The 22,162-nt window shown below is 52.1% G+C and overlaps 1 protein-coding gene across 1 annotated transcript in view; it reads right to left on the bottom strand.

Moving 5' to 3' along the window:
• Positions 1 to 3,258: 3,258 nt before the first annotated feature.
• RAP1GAP2 (RAP1 GTPase activating protein 2) overlaps positions 3,259 to 22,162 on the bottom strand; it is a 215,970-nt gene continuing 197,066 nt past the window's right edge. The window contains exons 16-25 of the mRNA XM_063109817.1: positions 20,974 to 21,045; positions 20,391 to 20,477; positions 18,855 to 18,989; positions 10,797 to 10,934; positions 8,767 to 8,885; positions 6,224 to 6,337; positions 5,830 to 5,947; positions 5,199 to 5,325; positions 3,484 to 3,560; positions 3,259 to 3,300 (exon numbers count right to left, since the gene is read on the bottom strand). Of these exons, the coding sequence (XP_062965887.1) occupies positions 3,259 to 3,300; positions 3,484 to 3,560; positions 5,199 to 5,325; positions 5,830 to 5,947; positions 6,224 to 6,337; positions 8,767 to 8,885; positions 10,797 to 10,934; positions 18,855 to 18,989; positions 20,391 to 20,477; positions 20,974 to 21,045 (1,029 nt within the window). The remainder of the gene's footprint in view (positions 3,301 to 3,483; positions 3,561 to 5,198; positions 5,326 to 5,829; positions 5,948 to 6,223; positions 6,338 to 8,766; positions 8,886 to 10,796; positions 10,935 to 18,854; positions 18,990 to 20,390; positions 20,478 to 20,973; positions 21,046 to 22,162) is intronic.

Raw genomic sequence — 22,162 nt, 5'->3', positions numbered from 1 at the left:
AGTGTGGAGAAAACCTGGAAACTCCAGAAGACCCCAGACCATGCTGCAACACAGCACAACCACCAAACAACCATACATACTAGCTACCCAGAGAGGCAAGCCGGAACCCTGTAATAGTTTTTAAAGAAATGCAGTCTGACCTTTCAAGTTCCTTCAGAAATCCAGCCGGCAGAACACTGCCAGGATCCACAGGCCTTGTTCTGGCAGTGGGTGCTGCCATAGTGACTTTTAATAAAAGCTAAACAGATATTTTGTTGACCTTCTGGCTAGAGTGAATTTTACCAGACTAGTACTTTACAAAAGCACATTTTCCAAATGGAGTGAAAGGAGAGGTCTCCTAAACCTGCAAACAGGATCCCACAATTTCTATATGAGTAGGTGACAAAGGATCAAAATTTTGCTCTAATGGCAAAAGCAGTGGGGAAATTTTCACAATATAAGTCCAAAAAAGTGTAACATTTGACACTTGTAACTTTGACTTGGGAATAGGCCCAGATTCCTTTGCAAATAAAGCACTTGGTTGGAAATCCTTGACATCCGCTCATTTAAGTGCAAACCCAGCCAGCGTCACCCAGCAGCCCCGTGCCAGCTGTTCTGGCAGCCCCATGAGCAGCGGACACGGCAGCACCTCCAAGGCTCTGCTCTTCAGACTCTATGTTTTACTTGCAGGACACCCCACCTTAAACTAAGCCAGCGCCAGTCAGCAGAAATGCCCCATCGCACTGCACACTCGGATGAGGGAGAAGCCAGAAAGGGCTGCTCCTCAGAGAGCCAGCTGGCTCGTCCCAGCAAAGGCAGCTCTGGCTGGGAGCAGGCAGCACACGATGTCTGACCCACACCCAGATGGGCCTGGGTGGCAGGAATCCTACAGATGTGACAACTGCCAACAGAGGGGAAGAGGATTGGGGGATCGAGCCCCACACAAAGGTCACAGGAGCTGGAAATGGCCCCCAAGGCAGCGCTGGGTGCCCCACATAAACTGCACCTTCCCTAGACCTAAGTTCAACCCCACACACTGCCCTGACCAGACCTGCCATGTCATGCCCCACCTCGCCTCTCCAGCTCTCACCTAAGTGGTGGGGGGAAAAAACTGTCTCCTGGAACCTCCACAGCCTGCAGGGACCTGGATCCCCGCCTAGCCCCCGGGCCCTGAGGCTCTCCTCAACTAACCAACACCCAGCCCTGGCTCATCCTCTCTCCCCGAATTCCTTCTCACTCCCAGCCGCCCACCCTTCGTGGGAAAAATATCTGCTGGAAGGGGAGAGACTGCCACAGGGCTTCTCCCACAGCAACGATAATCAGGAGCCCGTGTGAGACGAGGCGGGACGAAACGGTCCACCTCCAGCAAGAAGGCGCGCTGCCCAGTCCCGGCCATGCCCAGCTCCTGCTCCCAGCCTCAACCGCCCGAGCCCCACTCAGGGTATGCTGGCACTGGGGACGAAGGCAGCCCTGAGCCTATGACAGCAGATGGTAAGAAATTCCTAGCAGAGCAGACAGATTCCGTGGAGCTCTGAAGCCACAGGGGCAATAGAGCCAATTTTTATCAGGACTGCCTTGAGGATGGTATGAATCTTGGCTCCTGGAAAAGCGGCCCCTTCCACCCACCATGTCCAGGAAGGCACTGCACTGTGACTGAGGACAGACAGGCCCGCCTTTGCCACCCCCCACCAGGGCGCCATGCCCTGCTGGTGGCCTCTGCTCCCACCTCGCCACTCTCTCTGCCTCTGAGGCAGACAAACTCCCTGGTCTCTGGCTAAGCCCCTGGCACCCAGATCCCCCCTGCCCAACTCTCTTTTCCTCTGCAGACAAAACAAGATGACAAATGACCCAGACAGATATCACATCAGGAGGTCAGGAACAGGGGAGCCTCAAAGAATAAGGCCTTGTCCAGAGACGGGGATGTGCTTGCAGGCTGTGCTGGCAAAGGGGTGGGCAGGGCTGTGGCTGGGTCGAGACACTGGGACATACAGCTGGTCAGTGGGCAGGTGGCCGGTGGGGCAGTGTACCAGTGATGGTCATAGTAGTGGATGGCACCCCCAAACTGCTGGAACAGGAGCCTTCTCTGGGACAGAATCAGGACTTCCCTGGAGAAGACAAGGAGGAGGGAGATGATGACCAAATATTCAGTAAAGGAAGGAAGGACACAACGCTGACGAGGTAGACCTCGGGTTGGGAGCGTACATGCCATGGCCACGGCCAACTGAATACACTTAGGACAAGGAGGGTGCCAGATACAAGGGCGCCCAGCTTTATACAGGCCGAGGAGCTGGGCGTGAACATCCCTTTGGTAAACAGAGGCATCTGAAGTACATGATGAGAGTTGGAGGTGAATGTGGACATTCCCATCTTCTCCTCTGTTTTTTATAAATCAGGTTCAACATAAAGTGGGCTGAGCTGTACCCCTGCCTTGGTTCCACCTGTGACTCATACCCCTGGGAGCCCCATGTGGGAAGAGGGCTGGGGGTTCAGATGCGTCTCTGGTGACTTCACCAGCAGAAGGTCAGACCTTGGTGGGGTGAGCTGGACCACACCCCCTCGTCTGGGGCCAGGAGCAGAGGCCTCCCTCGTGTTGTGCCTCACAGTGTTGACGGGCAGGGGCCTCTCTCGGCATGTGGGGAGGACACATCCCAGCCTGGAGCTTTGGCCAAAGACACAGGAGGGGAGCCTGCCCGGGAGCAGGGAAGCAAGAGGAACTCCCCCCACCAGGGAAAAAGAGCAGCTCTGGGCCACCGCCTCTTCTGTCTGCTGGAACCACACTCCATCCAGGGGAAGGGAGAACATTTTGGGGAGTCCATCCCACCCTCTTGGACAAACCTTCCCATCCATACCATCCACCCCTGCCATCTGCCCCTTCTTCCTCATCCAGACCTGGGGAAGCCCCATCACAGCGGCTTCAGGGGTGAGATGACTTTTGGGCCTCCCAGCTGGCAGGATCTCTCTGGCCATTCACAGGTTATAAGGCCACTAGTACCCTGATCTTAAAGGAACACACGTCCCCCCTCACAACCACAGCAGGAAAAATACTCACTTGACCCACCTTGGACAGGCGAAGGACTCCTCTTTCACATTAGTGACCCTATGCCAAGAAAATCCATTCAAGAGTTTTAGGTAACCAGACAGCATATCCCTCCAGCTACAGCTTCTGTGCACTCAGCTCTCAACAATCTGGTGAGCTCAGGAAGGGACATGGGGCCCCCCAGAGCCAACAGGCCACAACTCACATCTGGGCATGGCTGTGTCCAAGGATATGGCTCTAACTCAAGGTATGGCAAAGGTGTCTGGCGACCCCCTGGCTGATGCCTGCACCAGGTAGGAACAGACGGTGTCATCCCAGATCTGACCACAGCTTTCCGTCCCCTGCCTCCTTCGGGGGCTCCCCAGTGTGATATCTGAGATGCCTCTTTCTCCAGCCCACAGGAAAGAAGGCTGGCCTTTGGAGGGAAGTGGGACGTAGGGTGCAAGGGGCCATTCCCATATCCTTACCGCACTGGAGCTGGCATGGCTGAGCTTGTCAAAGCGGAATTTCAGGTTTGATCTCGGGGAGTTTCTGCTTTTGGCATCTAAGAAAAAGAGGGTGGAGCAGCAGAGGTCACTGGGGCTGTGTGGGGGGACTGGGTAGAAAGGCCTGAAGAAGGGGGCCTCGGCCCCTCCACTAGGCACTCTAGCTGACCTGTACCAATTCACCAGAGCCAAGTCTTAAATTTTTAGAATGTTGTGAGCTTTTATTAAACACACGGACCATTTTTAAAAATTAAATTATATAGGCTTATAAGTAAATAAATGTTATTCAATAAAGGTAATAAATATTCAAAAGTCATCACTTTTAGTTATTTTACTGTGTTTTACGATTACCTGTTCTGTCACATCTATTGTATCCATGTGGTAGAAACCCCTATGACAGTGGCCACTGTGCATCTTTTCCCAGCTCCACGTTCAGGGACATCACATTGGTAGCTTGAGATTAACCATGATAGGAGGATTTACACCACAGAAATTGGCAAGTGCTACAAATCAGGGCTTGATTTGTATTATTTTGCTGTCTAGACTTAAGAGCCTAATGGAGAAAATAATCATGTAGATGAAACTTGAAAATGTGTTGTGTCTGCTGCCATTACCTTGTGAATAGCATAAAAAAACTGAGTAAATATTCGTCCGGTATTTGATAATTACTACCAATTCAGCAAAGACACTGCTCACATAACTGACAAATGAATGAAGTTCTCTTAGTATAAAGTGCTTAGCAACATAAACAATAATATCAATCAACTTGTTAGCTGCAAACTCAAGTTGGCTACAGACACAAAGGTTAGGCAAATATCAATAAAAGCGTCTTGTGAGAATCAATCGGATATATAGGATTTACAGTAAAGAATATTGTGCATTTTATCATCATTTGTAAACTGTGTATTTCAGATCCATTATATCAGTAAAATTTACAATAAACATGTGTGGGTGGTGGGAGGGCCAGTCGTTAAACATTCACCACTACACCACTGGCAGGAGGGCCACTTGGCTTTCAGGTTTTCCTCTGGCCATGGGAACCTACAGCCTTGTACAGTCCACCTGGAGGCTGCGGACTGACTCCTGGTGCTTCAAATCACGGGGTTCCACCCAGCACTACAAGCACCTCTTTGTGTGACCCTGCCAATCCCCTCCTGGGACACAGGGAGCCCAGGAGTGAAACGACCAATGACCAGGCATCTGAGGTTACAGAAGACTGGACGTCAGGCCCTCCTGCAGTTCCCAGCCCACCAGCAGTTCCAGAACACTCGGTCTCTCGTTTCCTCCAGGTCTTTCCGCATGCCATTCCCTCCGCCTGCAACACTCTTCCCGCCTTGCAGCCTCACATTATCGGGATCTTCGCTACAGCTGATGAGGCAGGGAGAGAGGTCAATGGAACGCATTCAGCTTTCTAATCACACAGTCCTGACTCCTCACTACAGGATCCCCAGCAAATCATTCAACCTTCTGAGCCTCGGTTTCCCCACACATAAGGAGAGGATAAAAACACAGGCCTCTTAAGGCTGATGAACACATGAAGTGAGCTGGCAGAGCTGAAGGACCAACACCTGGGAGGCCTGGGAGGAGGAGTGGACCATGGCCAGTTCAGCGTGCCTGGGCCGCATGCCCCAGGACAGGGGTCAGGGCATGGCCCCGCTCTCCCAGCCACATCGTGCACACCACCAGATGACACTGACCCGTGGGACTCCGGTTCATGATGATGGGGGTGGTGGTTGTCCCCAGACTGGGGCTCTCGTTGCTTGGGGACGGGCTGTAGACAAACACCTCCTGCTTGAAGGGCGAGGTTGTAGAAGGCTGGCTGCTCTGGGGAGAGAGACTGGGTGAGTGAGGCCAGCCCACCCTCAGCAGCCCCACAGGTGGCCTGTGCCCAGACAGGCCTGAGACAGGCCCCGGCAAGCCCAGGGCAGCCACTGCCTCCCAGGCCCACTTGTACCTGCTCTTTCCTCCCCGCTGCCCTCAACCCTGGCTCCAACCTCTCCCCCCTCCAGGAGGCGCCCCTAACCCAGCCCCCGGGAGCACTGACCCCTCATCTCTCCAGCCAGGAACCCCATGGCAGGGACACCATTTAGCGTGGCTTCTGTCCCTCTGCTGTTGCTGCTTTGTCACTCCGAGAGAACCCCCCCTTCCCCCCACAGTGCTCCCAGACAATGGTGATGGCTGACTGGGCCACCTCTCGTTTCCATCCCTCCCCTTATGTCTGTAAAGGTTGAAGTGGAGAACTGCCCACAGCAGCTATTTTAATGCACAGAGTGGGTGGCTGGCTGGGCCCCAGAGTGCCCCTGCCAAGGCGGGACGGGGCACACCTACCCCGCTGTCGCACTCCTCCATGGCCTCGCCCTCCCCGGCGGTGCTGCTGAAGCTGCTGGTGCTGGAGGAGGAGCGGGAGATGTTGGCTCGGCCATTCTCCTTCAACTTTATGAAGGGCCTGCAGGGAGCAGGAGGCAAGGCCACCTGGCTGTGAGTCCCTGGTCACACGCCGAGACTCCTCCTCCCTTGGCCCTCCCCAGGACCAAGAGCAGGGTAGGCCCAGCAGAGATCTGAGCTTGCCCACCGGCGGCCCCCGGTGCCCCTGCCTGTTGGCCTCTGTGTTCCAGAGAGTTTCAGAGACAAGAAAGTCCCTCTCAGCGTGCCTGGAGGCAGACAGCACATTCCAGGGCTGCAAATGTTGAGAGCCAGCCTTCCCCTCCCCTCGCTCTCTTACTTCTCTTTGTTGGTACAGATTTCTGGAGAGCTGGGATTGGACGAGGTCTCAGACTTTATCTCCTGAGAAGAGTGTCCACCATCTGGGGTCTTGGGAGTGCTGGATGTACTGTCACTGAGGGAATGGAATGAAGAGGCGTGAGGCCAGGAAACCAACCCCCTCACCCCCACCCCATCCCCAGGCCCCAGGCCCAGTCTCTGCCGGCCAGCTCTGGGAACCACGGGGAACTGTGGGGTCAGAGCACCCCCTACCAAAGCATGGCCGCCAGGACTTCCTTTCTCACCAGATCTCCGCTGAGACTGGCAGAAAACAGGGTTTTCTGCTCCCTCGAGCAGGGGCTACTCTAGGTTCATGGGTGAGAATGCAGAGCTACCAGCAGGAATCCTGGCTTGATGGCCTCTAGTCTAATCTACCTCTCACCCAAGCTGGTCATCCCACCTGGAAGAGCTATGGGTCAACACTGGGAGTGGAATGGGGTCTGCAACACAGCAGGAAACAACCCAATACACATAGACTCCTGGGAGGTGCAAGAAGGCCGCCTGTTGTAGAACTCCGGGGGACCCCCTTCCCATGGAAAGCAATACGAGTTCCCAGGACCCCTGTGACGAGGTGGCCCTGGGAAGTCAAGAGCTATTTTCAGTCCATGGATCTAAGAGTTTCCTTCTCCTGTAGTTTAACAAAGGCCATGTACCAGTGCCCACTATTTACCTGTGCTAGCTGTTGGGGACATAATGGCCCTGTCTTTAAGGCACTTATTTTTAGTAACAGCATTATGAGATATAATCCACATACCATACAACTCACCTATTTAAAGTGTACAATCAATGGTTTTTAGCATAATCACAGAGTTGTGCAACCTTCACCCCAGTATAATTTTAGAACATTTTTGGCCACCCAAAAGAAATCACTCCCATTCCGCTCTCCCCCAACCCTGGCAGTCACTAATCTACTCTCTATCTGTATGGCTCTGTCTGTTCTGGACAATTGATCTAAATGACATCATATAATATGTTGTGGGGTTTGTGTCTGGCTTCTTTCAGTTAGCAAAATGTTTTCAAGGTTCGTGTATGTTATAGCAAGTACCAGTACTTCATTCCTTTTTATTACAAAACAATATTCCATTTTACGGATAGACCACAATTTATTATCTATTCATCAGCTCATGAACATTTGGATTGCTTCCACTTTTGGCTATTATGAATGGTGCAGCTATGAAAGTCTGTGCACTCCTTGTACAACGGTTTTAAATTCTGTTGGATACACACGTAGGAGGAGAATTCCTGGGTCATATGATAACTCTGTGTTCCACCTTCTGAGGAGCTGCCAGACTGTTTTCCAAAGGAGTTGCTCTATTTCACATTCCTACCATCAGTGGGTGAGGGTTCCAATTTCCCCATATCCTCTCTAACCTCTGTTATTATTTGTCCTTTTAATTATAGCCACCCAAGAGGTGTGAAGTACCTCAATGAACTTTAGATGAGGTTGCTAATGACCTCCTAAATGTCAGCCCAGGCAGGGGTTTTGATCACTGTGCTGGACTTCTGTGCACCTCTGACACCGGCATCCCTCCCTCCTGGAAATTCTCCTCTCTCCACTTGCCCTGAAATGCTGGTGCTCCACACACCTTCTCTGCGTGGTCATATTTGTTAATCCATCTTTAACCACCACCTCTACCCCAGTTACTCCCAGCTCTCCTCCAGTCAAGGCATCTCCTAAACTCGACACCTGCAGTTCTAACCACTCCCTGCACAGCTCTACTGGGTGGCAACAAGACTCACAGGCACAGGTTCCAAACAGAGCTTTTCATCCTCCTCCCTAAACCTGACCCTTGTCCTCATGCCCTCACTCAGGGGATAGTACCACCACCCATGGCTACAGGCAGACAACTTGGAAACCTGGAAGTCAGTCTAAATGCCTCCCTCACAAGACTGTAAGCTTCCGGAGGGCAGGTTTCTGTCTTCTGTAGCACTTGTCTGAGCACTCAGCCCTGTGCCCAGCACAAGGCAGGAACTCAGTAAATGCTGCTTGCTCAACTAAAGAACAGACAGGCTCACCGATTAATGGATCAGAAAGACAGCAAGAGCAGGTGAAACAGTGTAATATGAGAGTTGCTTTAAAAACAAAAAGCAGCACAGAACATCCTAGAAGTCCAAAAGAACATTCTAGAAGTCCAAAGGAAGGTTCAATTAACTCTGCCTGGCAGAATCAGAGAAGACTTTTACAAGAGGAGACATTTGAATAAGTATCGAAAGAGAAGGCAAAGACAGAAGAACCCAAGCAATGTTTCTAGCATAGGTCAAAATGCTACAAAAACAACTTTGGAAAAGTCCCGTGCAGAGACTGGCCAAATCAGCCTCAGAGGAGGGAGTGACAGGAACATGCAGGTGCCTGAAGTGGGCTGGGATTAGGGGATTAGGATTAGGGGGAAGCTGTCTCCCAAAGCTAAGCAATGCTCTCCCCAAAGTTGGGCATCTCACAGCTGTAGCAGTGGGAAGAGTTGACAAACCCCACAGTGGGGGTGGCTGGGGGCCCCCAACAGTTACCATCTTGTCCGGCTGTCCCCCTGGCCTTCAGAGCCTGTGTGCAGGCGGGGGAAGAGCCCCGACCGCCGCTTGATGGGACTCCGTGACTGGTTCTTCACCACTGCCACCGCCACTGGAGGCTGCCAATGAAACCACCAAAATGAGTGCTTACACCCCAAACCCAGATCTCCTTCCCTTCATCACCCTGCCTGGTCTACAAATGGCTCCTGGTCTGAAGGAGACCCCAGAAAAAAGCAAGACTGCTAGGAAGGTTGGGATCTATGGAACAGGAGCTGAGACCCTGACACTCAAGCCTCTTGCAGCCTCTTCTGTGCTCTTAAGCCAAGCCCTGGGCCCCAGCTAATGACCCACCAAAGACCAGAACTCTTGGAGGAACACAGGGTTAGGGCCACCCAAAGGGGAGCCCCACATATGGAGAAGATCAGGATGACTCAGGGGGTCATAGACCGAGAGCCACAAAGCCAGAGAGCCCTTGCAGTGACCTGGCTCGACCTCTCACTTTACCCATGAGGAAGCTGAGGACCAGAGAGGTGGGGGGATTTTGCCAAGGTCATCTGGCAAGTCATCGGCAGGATGAGGCCAAGAACCCAGGGCTCTCACTCTCCACCCACTGTCCACAAATAAATGGACGCTTGTCCTCATGTTCTCGCTCAGGGGATGGTACCACCACCCAGGCAAGTGTCACAATAACAAGACAGAATGAGAGCTACAGAGCCAGGTTCACATGCACTGACAGACGGGGGGCGCCAACCCAGGCAGGTTCCCACTTCGGACAGTTGTCTGGCCTCACAGGGGGACAGTGGGGTGGTGGGAGTTTGAGGAAAGGGAGACAGGAGTCTGGAGCCAAACTTTAGAGACCACTAGGCCTCTAAGCCAGACCCAATTTCTGCCATGCACATGCTATGCAACCTTGGGCAAACGGTGAGACTCTCTGGGCCTCAATCTCCCCATCCTCAGAATGGAGGTAAGTGCCCTGCTCTGCTCACTTCATGGACCTTCTGGGGGAAACAAGATAACAGCTATGAACATATCTGGAATATGAAATTCATTATGCAAGGCCATTATAATACTAATCATTAGTATCATGGTGGGTCTGTACTGCTATTTAAAAAAAGAAGGCTGGCCAGTTAGCTCAGTCAGTTCGAGCATGATGTTGGTAACATCCAGGTCAAGGGTTCAGATCTCCGTACCAGCCAGATGTCAAAAAAAAAAAAAAAAAGAAGAGGAAACCCGTCTGTACAAGTCCAAAGCCACTTTGCTTTACAAAAAGACTATGTGGTTACCTCACATCGCGGTCCCTGGTGCGAGTCAACCAGGCCGAAACCTGCAGGGCCCTCTTTCCTTGGGAATTGTATACAGTGGTGAAGAGCATAGAGTTTGGACCAGGAAGGCCTGCATTCAAATTCCAGCTCTTCGGCTTAGCTACGTGACCTTTAGCAAATTACTTAACCCCTCCGGACCTCCTTTTCATCAAAGACTGGAGAACACACCAGTACCTACCTCCGGCAGCTGTTACAGACATCAGGTGAGATCTTGTCCCTGAATTACCTCGCTCAGTGCCTGATGCACAGCAAGCTGGGGGTGGCTACTGCTATCATTTATGACAAAGCAAGTATACCCCTCTCACAACTATGAGTCCCAAGCCCCTGAGCAGAGAAACACACCCCAGGACCATTTTGTAGGGCTAGCCCCAAGGAGGGGGCCCAGTTGTCAGGAAACTCAGAGAACAGAACAAGAGGGCACCTGGTCTGGCCCACCCCAAGGTGCTGCCTGGGATGGAGGCTCCAAAGGCCCATTTTCTTTTTTTGTTTTTTTGTTTGTTTTTTTTTTTTCAGTTTTCAATCAATAAAGGACCGTTTTCAGAGGTCACCCTGCTAGGGTCAGCCCCCAAGCAGCCTGTTTCCCTGCTTCATCCAGCCTGCCCTGCTCTCGCCACCTAGCCCAAGCCTGAGTGGGAGTACCCTTCCTCCATAGGTCTGGGGGACCCTCCCTAAACCCCACATATTGCTCCAGGGCCTGCCGGCACTCACCGAGAAGGTAGTCTTGGTAACCTCCATGCTGTTGTGGGAGATGCCCCCGCTGAGGCTGCCAGGGATACCCCCACTGTGCTGCTTCTTCTGGCTGCCCACCATGGTCTCCATGGAGTGGCTACGAACACGGATGGCCCTCTGTGAGGAGATTGGGGGTGGGAGAGATGACAAGGGTTTGAGAGTCAGGACCTGGTCCCTCTGGATGACCTTGCCCTCTTTGTGGGGTCTGCAGACACAGCCCCTGTGCACATGTGCACACACACACAGTTACAGAGGCCCACACTACCACCACTACAGTTTACAGAGAATTTTCCCATGTTCTGTCCTATGTTCTGGACATGGGCAGAGGCACAGCAGGACACTGGGCAGGGAGATGCTGAGGGGTCAGTGCTCCAGCTCCCCTGCACAGTGGACAAAGGTTTTTATCTTCATCCTACAGGTAAGGAAAGTGAGGGCTGGAGTTCACCAAAACTGTGGAACACGGGTCTCATTACCAGCCTCTCTAAGCTACAGCTCCCTCATCTATAAAATGGGAATTATATGTTCCATGTAGGATTGGGGTAGGGATTAAACACTGTTGGGTGCCTTGACTCTTTTTTCCAGAAAACTAAGCTTCCTTCTATATTTGCACACTGGCTGGCCCTTCTGCTGCCTTCCCAGAGTGTGCTCTGTGTAATTTGGACTACACCCGCCTTTGCAGAGACCATACGAGGAGCTCTTACTCATCCCTGCACCAAGCCACGCTCTAACCATCCCTCACACCTGCAGGGCTCAGGATGCACTTGGGTTACAAGCCCATGTTCTGATGCAGCTGTGGAAAGAGGAGATGCACACTCAGACTCGGCAGAGTTGCAAGGTCTCGGGCAAAGGGCTGCTCAGGCCACGAAGAGCCTCATGCCCACTCAGGGCCAGCAAAGTGCATGTTGGCAAAGGAAGAAGTATCCAGGAGAGGACAACCAGGACTGTGATGTGTTTGTGAAAGTACATGTGAGAACAAGAACAGCAGCTAAAAACCAAGATTGCCGAGCCTATGGTATTGACAACCAGCCCCTCAGGCTGCTCTACAGGGCTGCAGTGCTCTGGACTGGACCAAAGGGAAACAGAACAGCGAGGCAGAGCTCAACTCGACCTGCGGGGGGACCTCCGAGCAAGTGAAGCCTTAGAGGATCCTGGCTACGCATGAATGGTTCTCTCTCTGGCTCCTGAGGCCTTCGAAGATGATGTGAGCGCTCTAGGAAGAGGAGTTTCTCTCCAGTGAGCCCCCAACCTTTGCATCACTTCCCTGTGATCATTTCTCTGGTCACTCAATAATGTGGCCAGGCGGCAATGCAACTGAGCAGTCAAAAGCACAAAAGCTTTAGGGCTGCACTGCTAGGATTCATATCTGGGCTCCCCCCTCCACCACCCGCTAGCTACACCATGAGGTTGTCGTAAGAATACATATAAAGCTCTTAGGAAAGAGCCTGGCACATCATAAGTCTGATAAATGTAGCTCCGCTTATTGTAAATAAGCATCCGTTGCATGCTTCCCGTGTGCCCAGCGCTGTACCAGGAACTGGAAGAACTGCAGAAGGGAGGTCAAAGAGGTGTGAGGCCCAGCACCCGCCTCCAAAGAATGCCCCAGAGATATTCCTAAGACTGGCGCAATGCTAAAAGACCCAGGGCCTGTGGGGCGCTCCCTCTGCATTACTTAGTTGTCCAGGGCCCCCCAGGGCAAAGACTCCTGCACATGGATATTATCAGCTGCTCACATACAAGTACCATCTCCCACACACCCTTTCTAGTCCAATGTCTCCTCCTCCTCCATGGGATGCAGGAGTAGTAAGTCATAATCAGTCTAAGATGGTCACTTAACCCATCCCCTTGCCCGTGGAACATGAGGGGATGTCTGCTGGAGGCTTTGGAGAAAGGTTCCCTCAATGATTTCCAAAAGAGATGTGGCACGTCTGCACCTGTAACCACAGTAGCCGTCTTGGGGCTGTGAGGGGCCAAGCCTGAGGGTCAAAGCTGACAAGCCAAAGATGGTAGAGAGGAAAGACGGAAAGAACCTGGGTGCCAATGAGCAATTGAACTATGAGTCACCTGGGTCTTGTTATGTGAGCTAATGGATTTTCCTTAGCAATGGTGTGAGCCAGTCAAAGTAGGGTATTCTCAGAACCCCAGCTTCAGAAAACTGATGCAGAAGATTCATTTGTGGACCCTGCTCCTTGCCTCTCTGGATTCATACCCATGCACACACAAACACATGTCATCTTATGTCCCACACGCCAACCTACAGATGGTCTCATATGGAAGAGTGAAGCCCCTTCCCTCCCTGGAGGCATCGAGGAAAGAGCTCATTCTGCAGCAAGATGGTCCCAGGAAAACAGCATGAATACTGCTCCCAACCCAAATAGCAGGTCTCCCTGGGGTCACCCAAGGCCAGGAATTCTCCACATTTTGGAATGATAAAGGACCCCATGCTGCCTGCCTTTCTATTCTGACAAAGGAAGCCAACTCAGGAAGGGCTTTTGTAAATATGACAGCCCCCCGAGATTACCTACTAAGAAGGAGGCATGGAGCCCAGGAGCCTCGTGCCCCTGATGTCATCTGGCCCCTCTCATCTGAGTCAAAGATGCCTATTGAGGGACATGATCTCTTTCCCTCTCGACACCACAGAACAGAATGACATAGCAACAGCTTTCCCGCAACATAGTTAAAACAGCCAGCAGGTCCTACCACTGCATCACCCAAGCATTACAGAGTCATGAACCTTTTGGAAAACTGAGGCGTCTCTGGATGAATAGCGAGCTTCCTTAGATGAGTTAAGTGCTCCATAAATCAGTGTCTTTACTTTCATCTGGTGCCTCATGTGTTGCCACCACCACTATCATCATCAACAATGACATTTCAAAGTAATTGTTTATGTTCTGATATATTTCTCACTGTCTCTTTCCCAGAAAGGATTCAATGTGGATAATAAGCCCTGTGTGATGGCATCTGGTCTAATGAGCTTCACATACATGATAAAAATGGGACAGGCATTGGATAGAAAATGTTTTGAAAGGCAAATGGCAACCAAGGCCACACAGCAGGTAAGATATGGAGCCAGGACCCAAATCCAGGACCCTGGGGGCCAGACAAAAGGGTCCCTAGATCCCAGGGAAGACACCATCTCCTCAAATACCCCTGGTGCTGCTGTCAGAGTCGGCGAGACTCTTACACAAAGACACAAGGGCTCACGGGTAACTCCGGGGAGTGCAGAGTGGCAGTCTCCTGCCCAAAGCAAACAGGAAGGAGCTGAATGCGGTTCTTCCCGTGGCTGGGTGCATGAACCTCTCTGAGATGCAGTCTCTGTCTGTACAATGCTGTGATGTCCCTGTTGTGAACAGCTGTTGTGAGGATGATATGAGACAGTGTATGACCTCCACCTGGCATGAGACTGCCTGCTCAGGGTCAGCTGTCCTCCCCAGCTCTTAGGGGGGTGATGGCTACCTCTAAGCCCTAAAATAATGCTTCATTTGGATGAACGTAGAGCTGGATATAGAGCTGGACAGAAGCACTAGCCTTCTCAAACTGGGCAGAAGAGTTCATCAAGGGTAAAGAAGAGAAAGGAAGGCCACGGCAGGAAAGAGGGAGGCAGGCGAGAGAGGGACAGGCACACGAAGGCTTTGTATCGTCACTAGGAGGTCTCCAGGGACCACAGGGACCACCTGTGCTGTCTCCCTCTCAGCCCCTTGTACCTGCCCTGCAAAGTTCCTCTCTCCTCTGCTTGAATCCTCCAGGGTCAGGCCACTTGTTATTTTCAAGGCTACCTGTTCTAGTGGTGGACAACCTGACCTTGGCAAAGTTCTGCACGCCAACCTGAAATCTTACCATTTCCAGACCTTGGAGTCTTAGACTAGTCTACGCCATCATTTCACACAGACCCTCCTCAGTCTGCTCTCCTCCTCGCCAGTCATCTCCGGTTCCATCAACAACCCTCAGTGGCCAGGTTTCCCAGTCCTCTGTGTACCTCACTAATCACCTATGAACAGGTTCCCCTTTGGGGGTGAGAAAACAGATGGCTTTTCGCTCTATCTGCTTTCTCATTATCTGCTTTTGTCACTTCATTTCAGCGGGGCTTTGAGCACCAGTTAGCATCACAGAGGGAGCAATTCCCTTCTCTGCCACCACCCCCCTCACCTCTTAACAAGTGGGTTTTGTGATTTGTTTCAATTTAACAACTCAAATCAAGGGACACAGAGCAAGGAGAAGGGTGCCAAGGGGGACATGCCTATGTGAACCAGGCAAGTAACAAAGGCAGGGCCCTTGGAGACAAAGATGTTCACTTCTTGCCTGCTGAGGTGGTTCTAATAAGGGAGTACTTTGAGGTCCAGCACAGAGTCGTCTGTTCCTCCAGTAGAACAAAAACAGGACAAAGCTGACATCTCTACTCCCACCCACTATGGCTCCAACCAAGCACAAGGCCTGAGCTCTTTCTGAGACCCCCACAGGCAGCAGTGCCATCCTGATATCACAGCCTCCTGTCTCAGGAGGAAAAGGAAGGGCAGAGATGCCAAAGACTGGGGACTCCACCCACCATGGCTGGCGCTGCCCAGCTGCCCCTGCCTGCGGGTTACCGTGGGGCCACAGAGACTTTGCTGGGGTTATCTGCAGCCTGGTGCTCCTCTCCTGCCACTAGGGGTCACGTCAGACCAATGCATTAGCTATCACAGTCCCTCAAAGGCCGGGAGAAATTGACCTGACAGCTCCCTGCTTGCTGTGGTCTGTGTTCTGGGGCAATTAGGTGGCTTTCTCCCTGGTCCTCCATTCCTGCATCCGTATGATGAGGTCACTGGAAGAGGGGGCTAGCTCCACATTTCTCAAAATGCGACACACGTGCTTTATGTCTATATGATGTGGCTGCATCGAGTACTGTCACTTTTTCTTTTCATTTCATTATGAACCAACAAAAACCTTGTCAACAGCTGGCAGTGGCTGAGAGTGGCATTTGAGAATAATAGTCTAGAGATTAATCTCTTTCAAAAGTGAATAATGTACAGCTCCTTTATGAAGAAAAATGTTCTTGCAAGACTCCCAAGAATACGTCCCCAATCCCCAACACCAGTGTCCCATGCACTACATCTGCAGTGCCAGCTTCATGCCTAACCTGCTTATTCCACAGATACAACTTTTCATCAGGAGTTACCGCTGCAAACATTTACTCTTTATAACTGGAAATTTATATTTTTTAGATCATGATCTAAGAGGAAATGCAAACTTTAAAAGTGTTTGTAGAACTGGCAGATTCCTGAGAATATCTCCGAGCAGCTCAGTTTGAAAAGCAGGTCTAGATATACATAAACCAACAGTTCTGTGCCTCGTGGAAGAAGATCTTCGATTAGAGCCGGCAGAACTGAAGCGAGGTGTGAAGAACTATCCTGAGTAGTGTGAGCCGCAGGCAGCACCGCCTGGGACACCAGTGGGACTGCTCCCCCGGGGATGGTCACAGGGTCACTGTGCTCTGGGGTGGGGGAAGAACCAGCTCACCAGAGGCGAGGGGGCAGACAGGTGAGATTGCTTTCAGCCCTGAGAATTCTGCTATGTTCCACCTGCCTCTAAGATGAGAACTGTGATGGGAAGGAGATATAACACATGACTTTTCTTCCTGAAATCATTTCAGGCACCTCTTCTTTCAAGAGGGATCCTGTGGAGGTCTGGGTGAACTCCATGAGGAATGCCAATAATTTGAACATCATCCAAGGCACCCAGGAAGAAATACCAAAATCAGGGACGATTTCCTGAGCTGGGCCAGACCTATAGGCCTGGCCACAGGCACGGCCCAAATATCAGAATCCCCCAGGCCACCGGGCAGTGTGTCACTGAGACTGGCCTGGCCCCAGCTCAGGCCTCCCCGACAGGAGACATGAGGGCAAGATGAAAGGGACAGGGCAAAAGAATGTGTGTTCCCCAGCTGGGAGGACAAATAAGCTGACCACAGTCGTCAGAGCTCTGCAGGCCTCCTCTGTGTGACTGACTGTGACAGTCCCCTCAGCACTACCCGGAGACAGGCATGAGAGCAGAAGGAAGCAGGAGGTCTGGCTTCAACCTACAGTGGTGAGGATTTAAGGTGGAAAAAGAGTTCCCTGGATTATTGGGTCAAAGACGAATTATGATAAAATCTGGAAGCATCTCCTCTCTTGGAAACCCCTTTGGGAATATATCAGACCCCCAGGAGCCAAACACAGATCAACTGTTACTCCCACCAGAGGCAAGGGATTGAACAATATGGCCTTAAGCCACTCTCCTTTAGACCTGCCCTCTATATTTAGCTGCCGTGCCATCCCATCCATGGGTCACCATGGGCAGCGTATCCACAACCTACAAGCTTCCCCAGGATATAAAACTATTTGAAACCTGAAAAACAATTAACTCCAAAATACAGAAAGAAATCTGCAAAACTCAAAGGAACAAATGCTTCATTAAATGTCTATGAAATGTAACGTCACGTTGGTCAACTGCAGCTCAGCTCTTACAGTTGTATATAAATTACACTTACTGTGGGGTGTGAAGCATTTTGATATGCTTGCTATGAGGCAGGGCGGAGCCTCCAGAAGTGAGAGTCCAGAGCCTGCAAAGGCCTTTAAGTGGCCCTTCTTACCTGCCTTTCCCAGACCCACGCCTGTTCACCACTGACCAGGTCTCACGTTCACCCCTCTCTCAGCTGGACTATCCGACCTGGCCCCCCCTTTCCTCCCCTGTTCCCCTTCTCCCTCATCTCCCTTCCATCTTGATCTGTCAAGTTCTATTTCTCCTTGGTGGCCACTCTCCATGAGGACTAAAACAGATGCCCCAGGAATCTCCCACCAGCCTGGACACGCAGTTTGGTTCGTCCTCCCACCCCCGTGAGGAATTTCAGCAGCTGGCCTCAACTAGGGCCAGCAGAGACATGCCCCACTCTCTGCGGTCCAGCCAGGCAGTGAGGAATTGATCCCAGGCCCAACCTAGTATGGGTGGAATCTTAATCTAGTCGGAAACGGGGAGGCAGTATCACATAGCCATTAAGAGCACAGGCTTTGGAATCCAACAGATCTGGATTCAACTCTGTCTGCTGAATGACTTGGGACAAATTAGTCTCTCTGAGTCTTAGTTTCCTCACATGTAAAACTACACTCATAATTATTAAAATTGGGTATGAATTATTATACCAAAATTATTATGCCCAGAATAATCACCTTCCCCAGAGGGCACGAGGGTAGTTGTGAGGCTTAAGATGGGATAATGTGTGTTAAGCTTTCACTTTATACAAACAACAAGAACAGCTAACAATTTTGAGCATTTGCCGTATTCTAGGCAAAATGCACTTTTCTTGGCAGGCATTATTTCAATGAATTCTCACAACTCTGTAACAGAGGTCCTATTTATCATCCATGATGTTGACAAGGCAACTGTAGCTTAGAGACATTAAAGACTGTGCCTAGGATCACATAGAGCTGAGATTTGAATATAGGCAGGTCTAACCCTAACCCTACAAATGGCAGCTTATAAATCACTCTCTAATGGGCAATCCAGCAGAACACTGACCTAAGAACCAAAAGGCCTGGGTTTGAAACAAGGCTCTACCTCTAAGCAGGTGTAAGGTCTTGAGCAGTCCTGTGGCCTCTCTCAGCCTGTCCCCTTGAGTGTTAATGGAAATAACAAGACTCATTCGGCCAACTGCACAGGATACAGCCAGGCTCAAATCACATGCTGGATGTAAGTGCTGTGTGGACCAACACGCGCTTTGCAAGCACATGGTGAGGGACCTCCTCTTCCCCACACCCGTTCAGTGCTGTTCAGGCTCCACTTGATACTTCCAGGGACAGGGGGCTCTCTGCCTCCTTTAGCAGTTTGTTCAGGTTGAGAGTTCTTCCCTTCGCAAAGCCCAAAGGGACTTGCCAGTAACTTCATCTCACCAGCCCAGCCAGGTCCTCCAGTGCTCCACCAGCTGGGAGGAATCATTGCTCTGGGGTCAGGATCGCATGGACCTTGGGCCGCCTCCTTTCTTTGCTCCATCCCTCCCTCCCATAGCAACCCCCGGTCACTCTGTGCCCATACCTTAAAAGACTCCAGGAATCCCCCATGGCCCCCATTCTCAAACTTGTCCTCCTCTGGCCCCAGTCCCAGCATGGCCTGCGTGTGGGTATGGAGCTCATCGTGAAGGTTGTCCAGGAGGGCAGCCCTTGTCCGGTCCTGGAAGGGAGGAGGGTGGGGGTGGAGAAGACAGCACCAAGAGCAGAGATGATGTGCCCTCTCCTCATGGGTTCCAGACACCTGGCCTGAGGGATGCTATTCTGCCCAACCACATCCTGGCAATGCTGTGAACCTACAGCCAGGTTGGGTTTCACCCTCACAAATGCTGCAGTTAACACTAGTGCTCCGAGCCCGGCCTCCTGCTCTCGTCCCTCTGTCCCTTCTCCCTGGGCCAACCCATCCCTCCACCACTCTGCCCCAGTGACTCCCAGCCCAGATCTCTGCCCAAGCTCCACATCCATGTACCCAGCTGCCCCCTGCTCCTCTCCAGGTGGTCATCCAGGGCCATGCATACAGCCTCCAGGGGGTACCACTCACACAGACCAGGGCTAGCCCTTTCAGCAACCCTGCCTGTGCAGGGACCTCCACATCAGCAGGTCCTAAAAGAACTCGCCCCCCAGTCGTCCCTATGTCATCGAAGAGCCCAAGCCAGAGGCCTAAGAGTCACCCTCCAATTCCACTTCCCCCTACTCCTACTTCCAGGAGTCCACCAAGTCTTCCTGACTCTGACCCTAAGCCATTTCCTCCTGTACCATAAGTCCTTCATCACCTCCCCTGGACTCCTGTTAACAGCTTCTAACTGGCCACCTTGCCACATCTCCTTCCCTCCAATCAATCCCCTCACCACTGTCAGAGTAATCCCTCTAAAATGCAAGTCCAGTGCATCACTCTCCTGCCCGAGAACATTAGCACCCATCACCTCTAGCTCAGAGCCCTTCTTGATCTGACCCAACCCGCATCTCCAGCTGAGTCTCCCACCACTCCAGCCTCATGTGAATCCTTTTCTCAAGCCATACCAAACCCTCAGGAGCTCCCGCACAAAGTCGTGCTCGCATTCTGCCTGGCCTTTTCTCATGCTGTTTCCCATGCCTGGAATAACCCTCCTCCACTCTTTCTTCTTGGCAAAAGGTATATCAGATATCAAGATATGGCAGCTCAAGAGCCACCACCTCCAAGAGGCCTCCCCTGAACACCCCGTCAGTCCCCCAGAGGCAGAAGCTGTCACTGTCCTCTGAGCAGTGCTGGCTGCACCACGGTCCACTGCTGGTACACTGAATATAACTCTTTAGTCACGGCCCTTCCCACTAGCCTGTGAGCTCTATGAGGGCTGAGACTGTCTCGCTTATCCCTGTATCCCAGGGCTGGCACACAGTAGGTGTTCAATAAATGATTGGTGAATGGTTAACTAGACCTGAAGTCTGGATGGAGTTTCCACAGGAAGAAAGGGTTCCTGCATCCACATAGGGCTGAGGGCTTAGAGGGGCAAAGACTATGCTCCCCCCAAGAACAGCCCCCTGGGAGAGGGGCCAGGAGGAAGACCTTCAGCGACTGCACTCTCACCTCCAGCTTCGCAAACTTGTCCGACTTGCAGCAAGCGTTCTCTGCGTTGGTGAGCTTGGTGAGCAGAAACTCCCTGAACTCCGGGCCCTGGAACAGACAAGATGGCCCAGAACTCTCCCAACCTTGGCTATTGCCAAAAGGGCATCAGCCACGGTAACAGGCAGGCAGAACCGGGGGTGTAGGGACAGCCCCTGAAAGCTTCCTTCTGACATTTGATCGTTTCTAGCCCTGGCCAAGCCCACCTGCTAATAGGCCAACATGGAAAGCAACCCTCCACACCCACAGTGACACTTCCATGACTGCAGGGAATTCTCACCCAAGTCTCCTAGAACCAGAGCATAGTATAAAAACCCTTCTCTCCACAGAAAGGCAACCCCAGCATCAATCACCCCAACAAGGATCCCTGTGCTGGGCCAGACTGGCAGCATTAGGAGAGACCCCAAGTAAGGAGATTCCATCAAGGAGGCAAAAGGGCTTCTCTAATGTTCCCAGCCCGAATTCTTGCCCCACTCCAACCACTGCCACACAAGTATTAAAACCTGGGGTCTGGGATGTGAGAGGAGCAGAAAGAAGAGTTTCTTACCTTCTGGAAAACAGGGGGGCTGGGCAGAGGTGGGCCGAAGGCGGGCACATCTTCTCTTGCAGTGACAGAGACCTGAATGAAACAGAGTCACGGTGTGGGCCAGGAGGGAAGGGATGAGAGCTGGCCCTGGGGAAGCCACACTCCCCCGCTTCTCCCTTCCCAGAATACAAATAAAATGCTCCTGTGGGCATCGCCAACACAGGCCCTGAGTCACTGTTCCTAGAAGTGGGGCTGGATGGTGCAGAGCCATCAGCATTCTCTCATCTGCTTTCTTGGGGGCCACGAGCAAGTTAGGCCAGATGACTGGACAGGGCTGAGGAGCAGCCTGGGACCCCATTATAACATTTCCTCATCACCTCATTCGATAGTCATGCTCATCCTACGGAGGAAGCATAACGCGAATGATCATCCCTGTTTTACTGATGAGGAAATAGATGTCTAGAGACACAGAATGAGAACAGCAAAGTCACGCAGGTGATCAGCCACAGAGAGGAACAGAGAATCCAGACTTCTCCCAGCCCAGCCTGGGTTCTTTTCCACCACACTGACTCATACATCAGAATCACTTCAAGTGTTAAAAAATAAATACTGACTGCATGGGCCCCACCCAAACCTACTGAACCAGAAGCTCAAGGTTCCTGGGAGCTTTTGGGCCCTGTCCCCATACAGAGGGACAGCCAGTCAGGGTTAGGCTTCAACTAACAGAGCTCTGGGGCCCAGACTGGGAATTGAGGTGGGGGGCATCCAGGCTCAGGGTGGAGGGCACACCTCTGGCCAGCTTGAGTGAGGCCTGAACTATGGAGTGAGAGCATCCAGGTCCTCTGCATGGGGGTCTCCCAGGCTGGGGACGGGCCCCACACCTCCATCTCCTCTCTGCATGGGGGTGCCCTGGTTTCACTTGTTCTCAGCCCGAGAGGCTGCAGGGCTCTCAGGAGACTCTGCCCTCTCCCTTCCCCTGGTGGCTGCTGACGTGAGCCCGGCCCTGGCTTATCGCCAGCCACCCTGGCCTGTGAAGTAGGGCAGATGCAGAGAGTCTGCCAGATCGGGTGAGCCAAGCTGGCAGCTGGGAGCCAAGCCAAGGAAAGGCCCTGCCAGGGTCCAGTGGGGAAGGGAGAGGGAGAGAGTCAGTCAATATGGGCTTTCTCTCCCCAAGCTCAAGGCTGTCTACACAGCCCAAATTGTACCCAGA

Source organism: Cynocephalus volans, chromosome 10, assembly GCF_027409185.1.
Source record: "Cynocephalus volans isolate mCynVol1 chromosome 10, mCynVol1.pri, whole genome shotgun sequence".
NCBI lineage: Eukaryota > Metazoa > Chordata > Mammalia > Dermoptera > Cynocephalidae > Cynocephalus > Cynocephalus volans.
The sequence above is the reverse complement of the archived record's forward strand: the minus strand, read 5'-3'. Positions and strand labels throughout refer to the sequence as shown.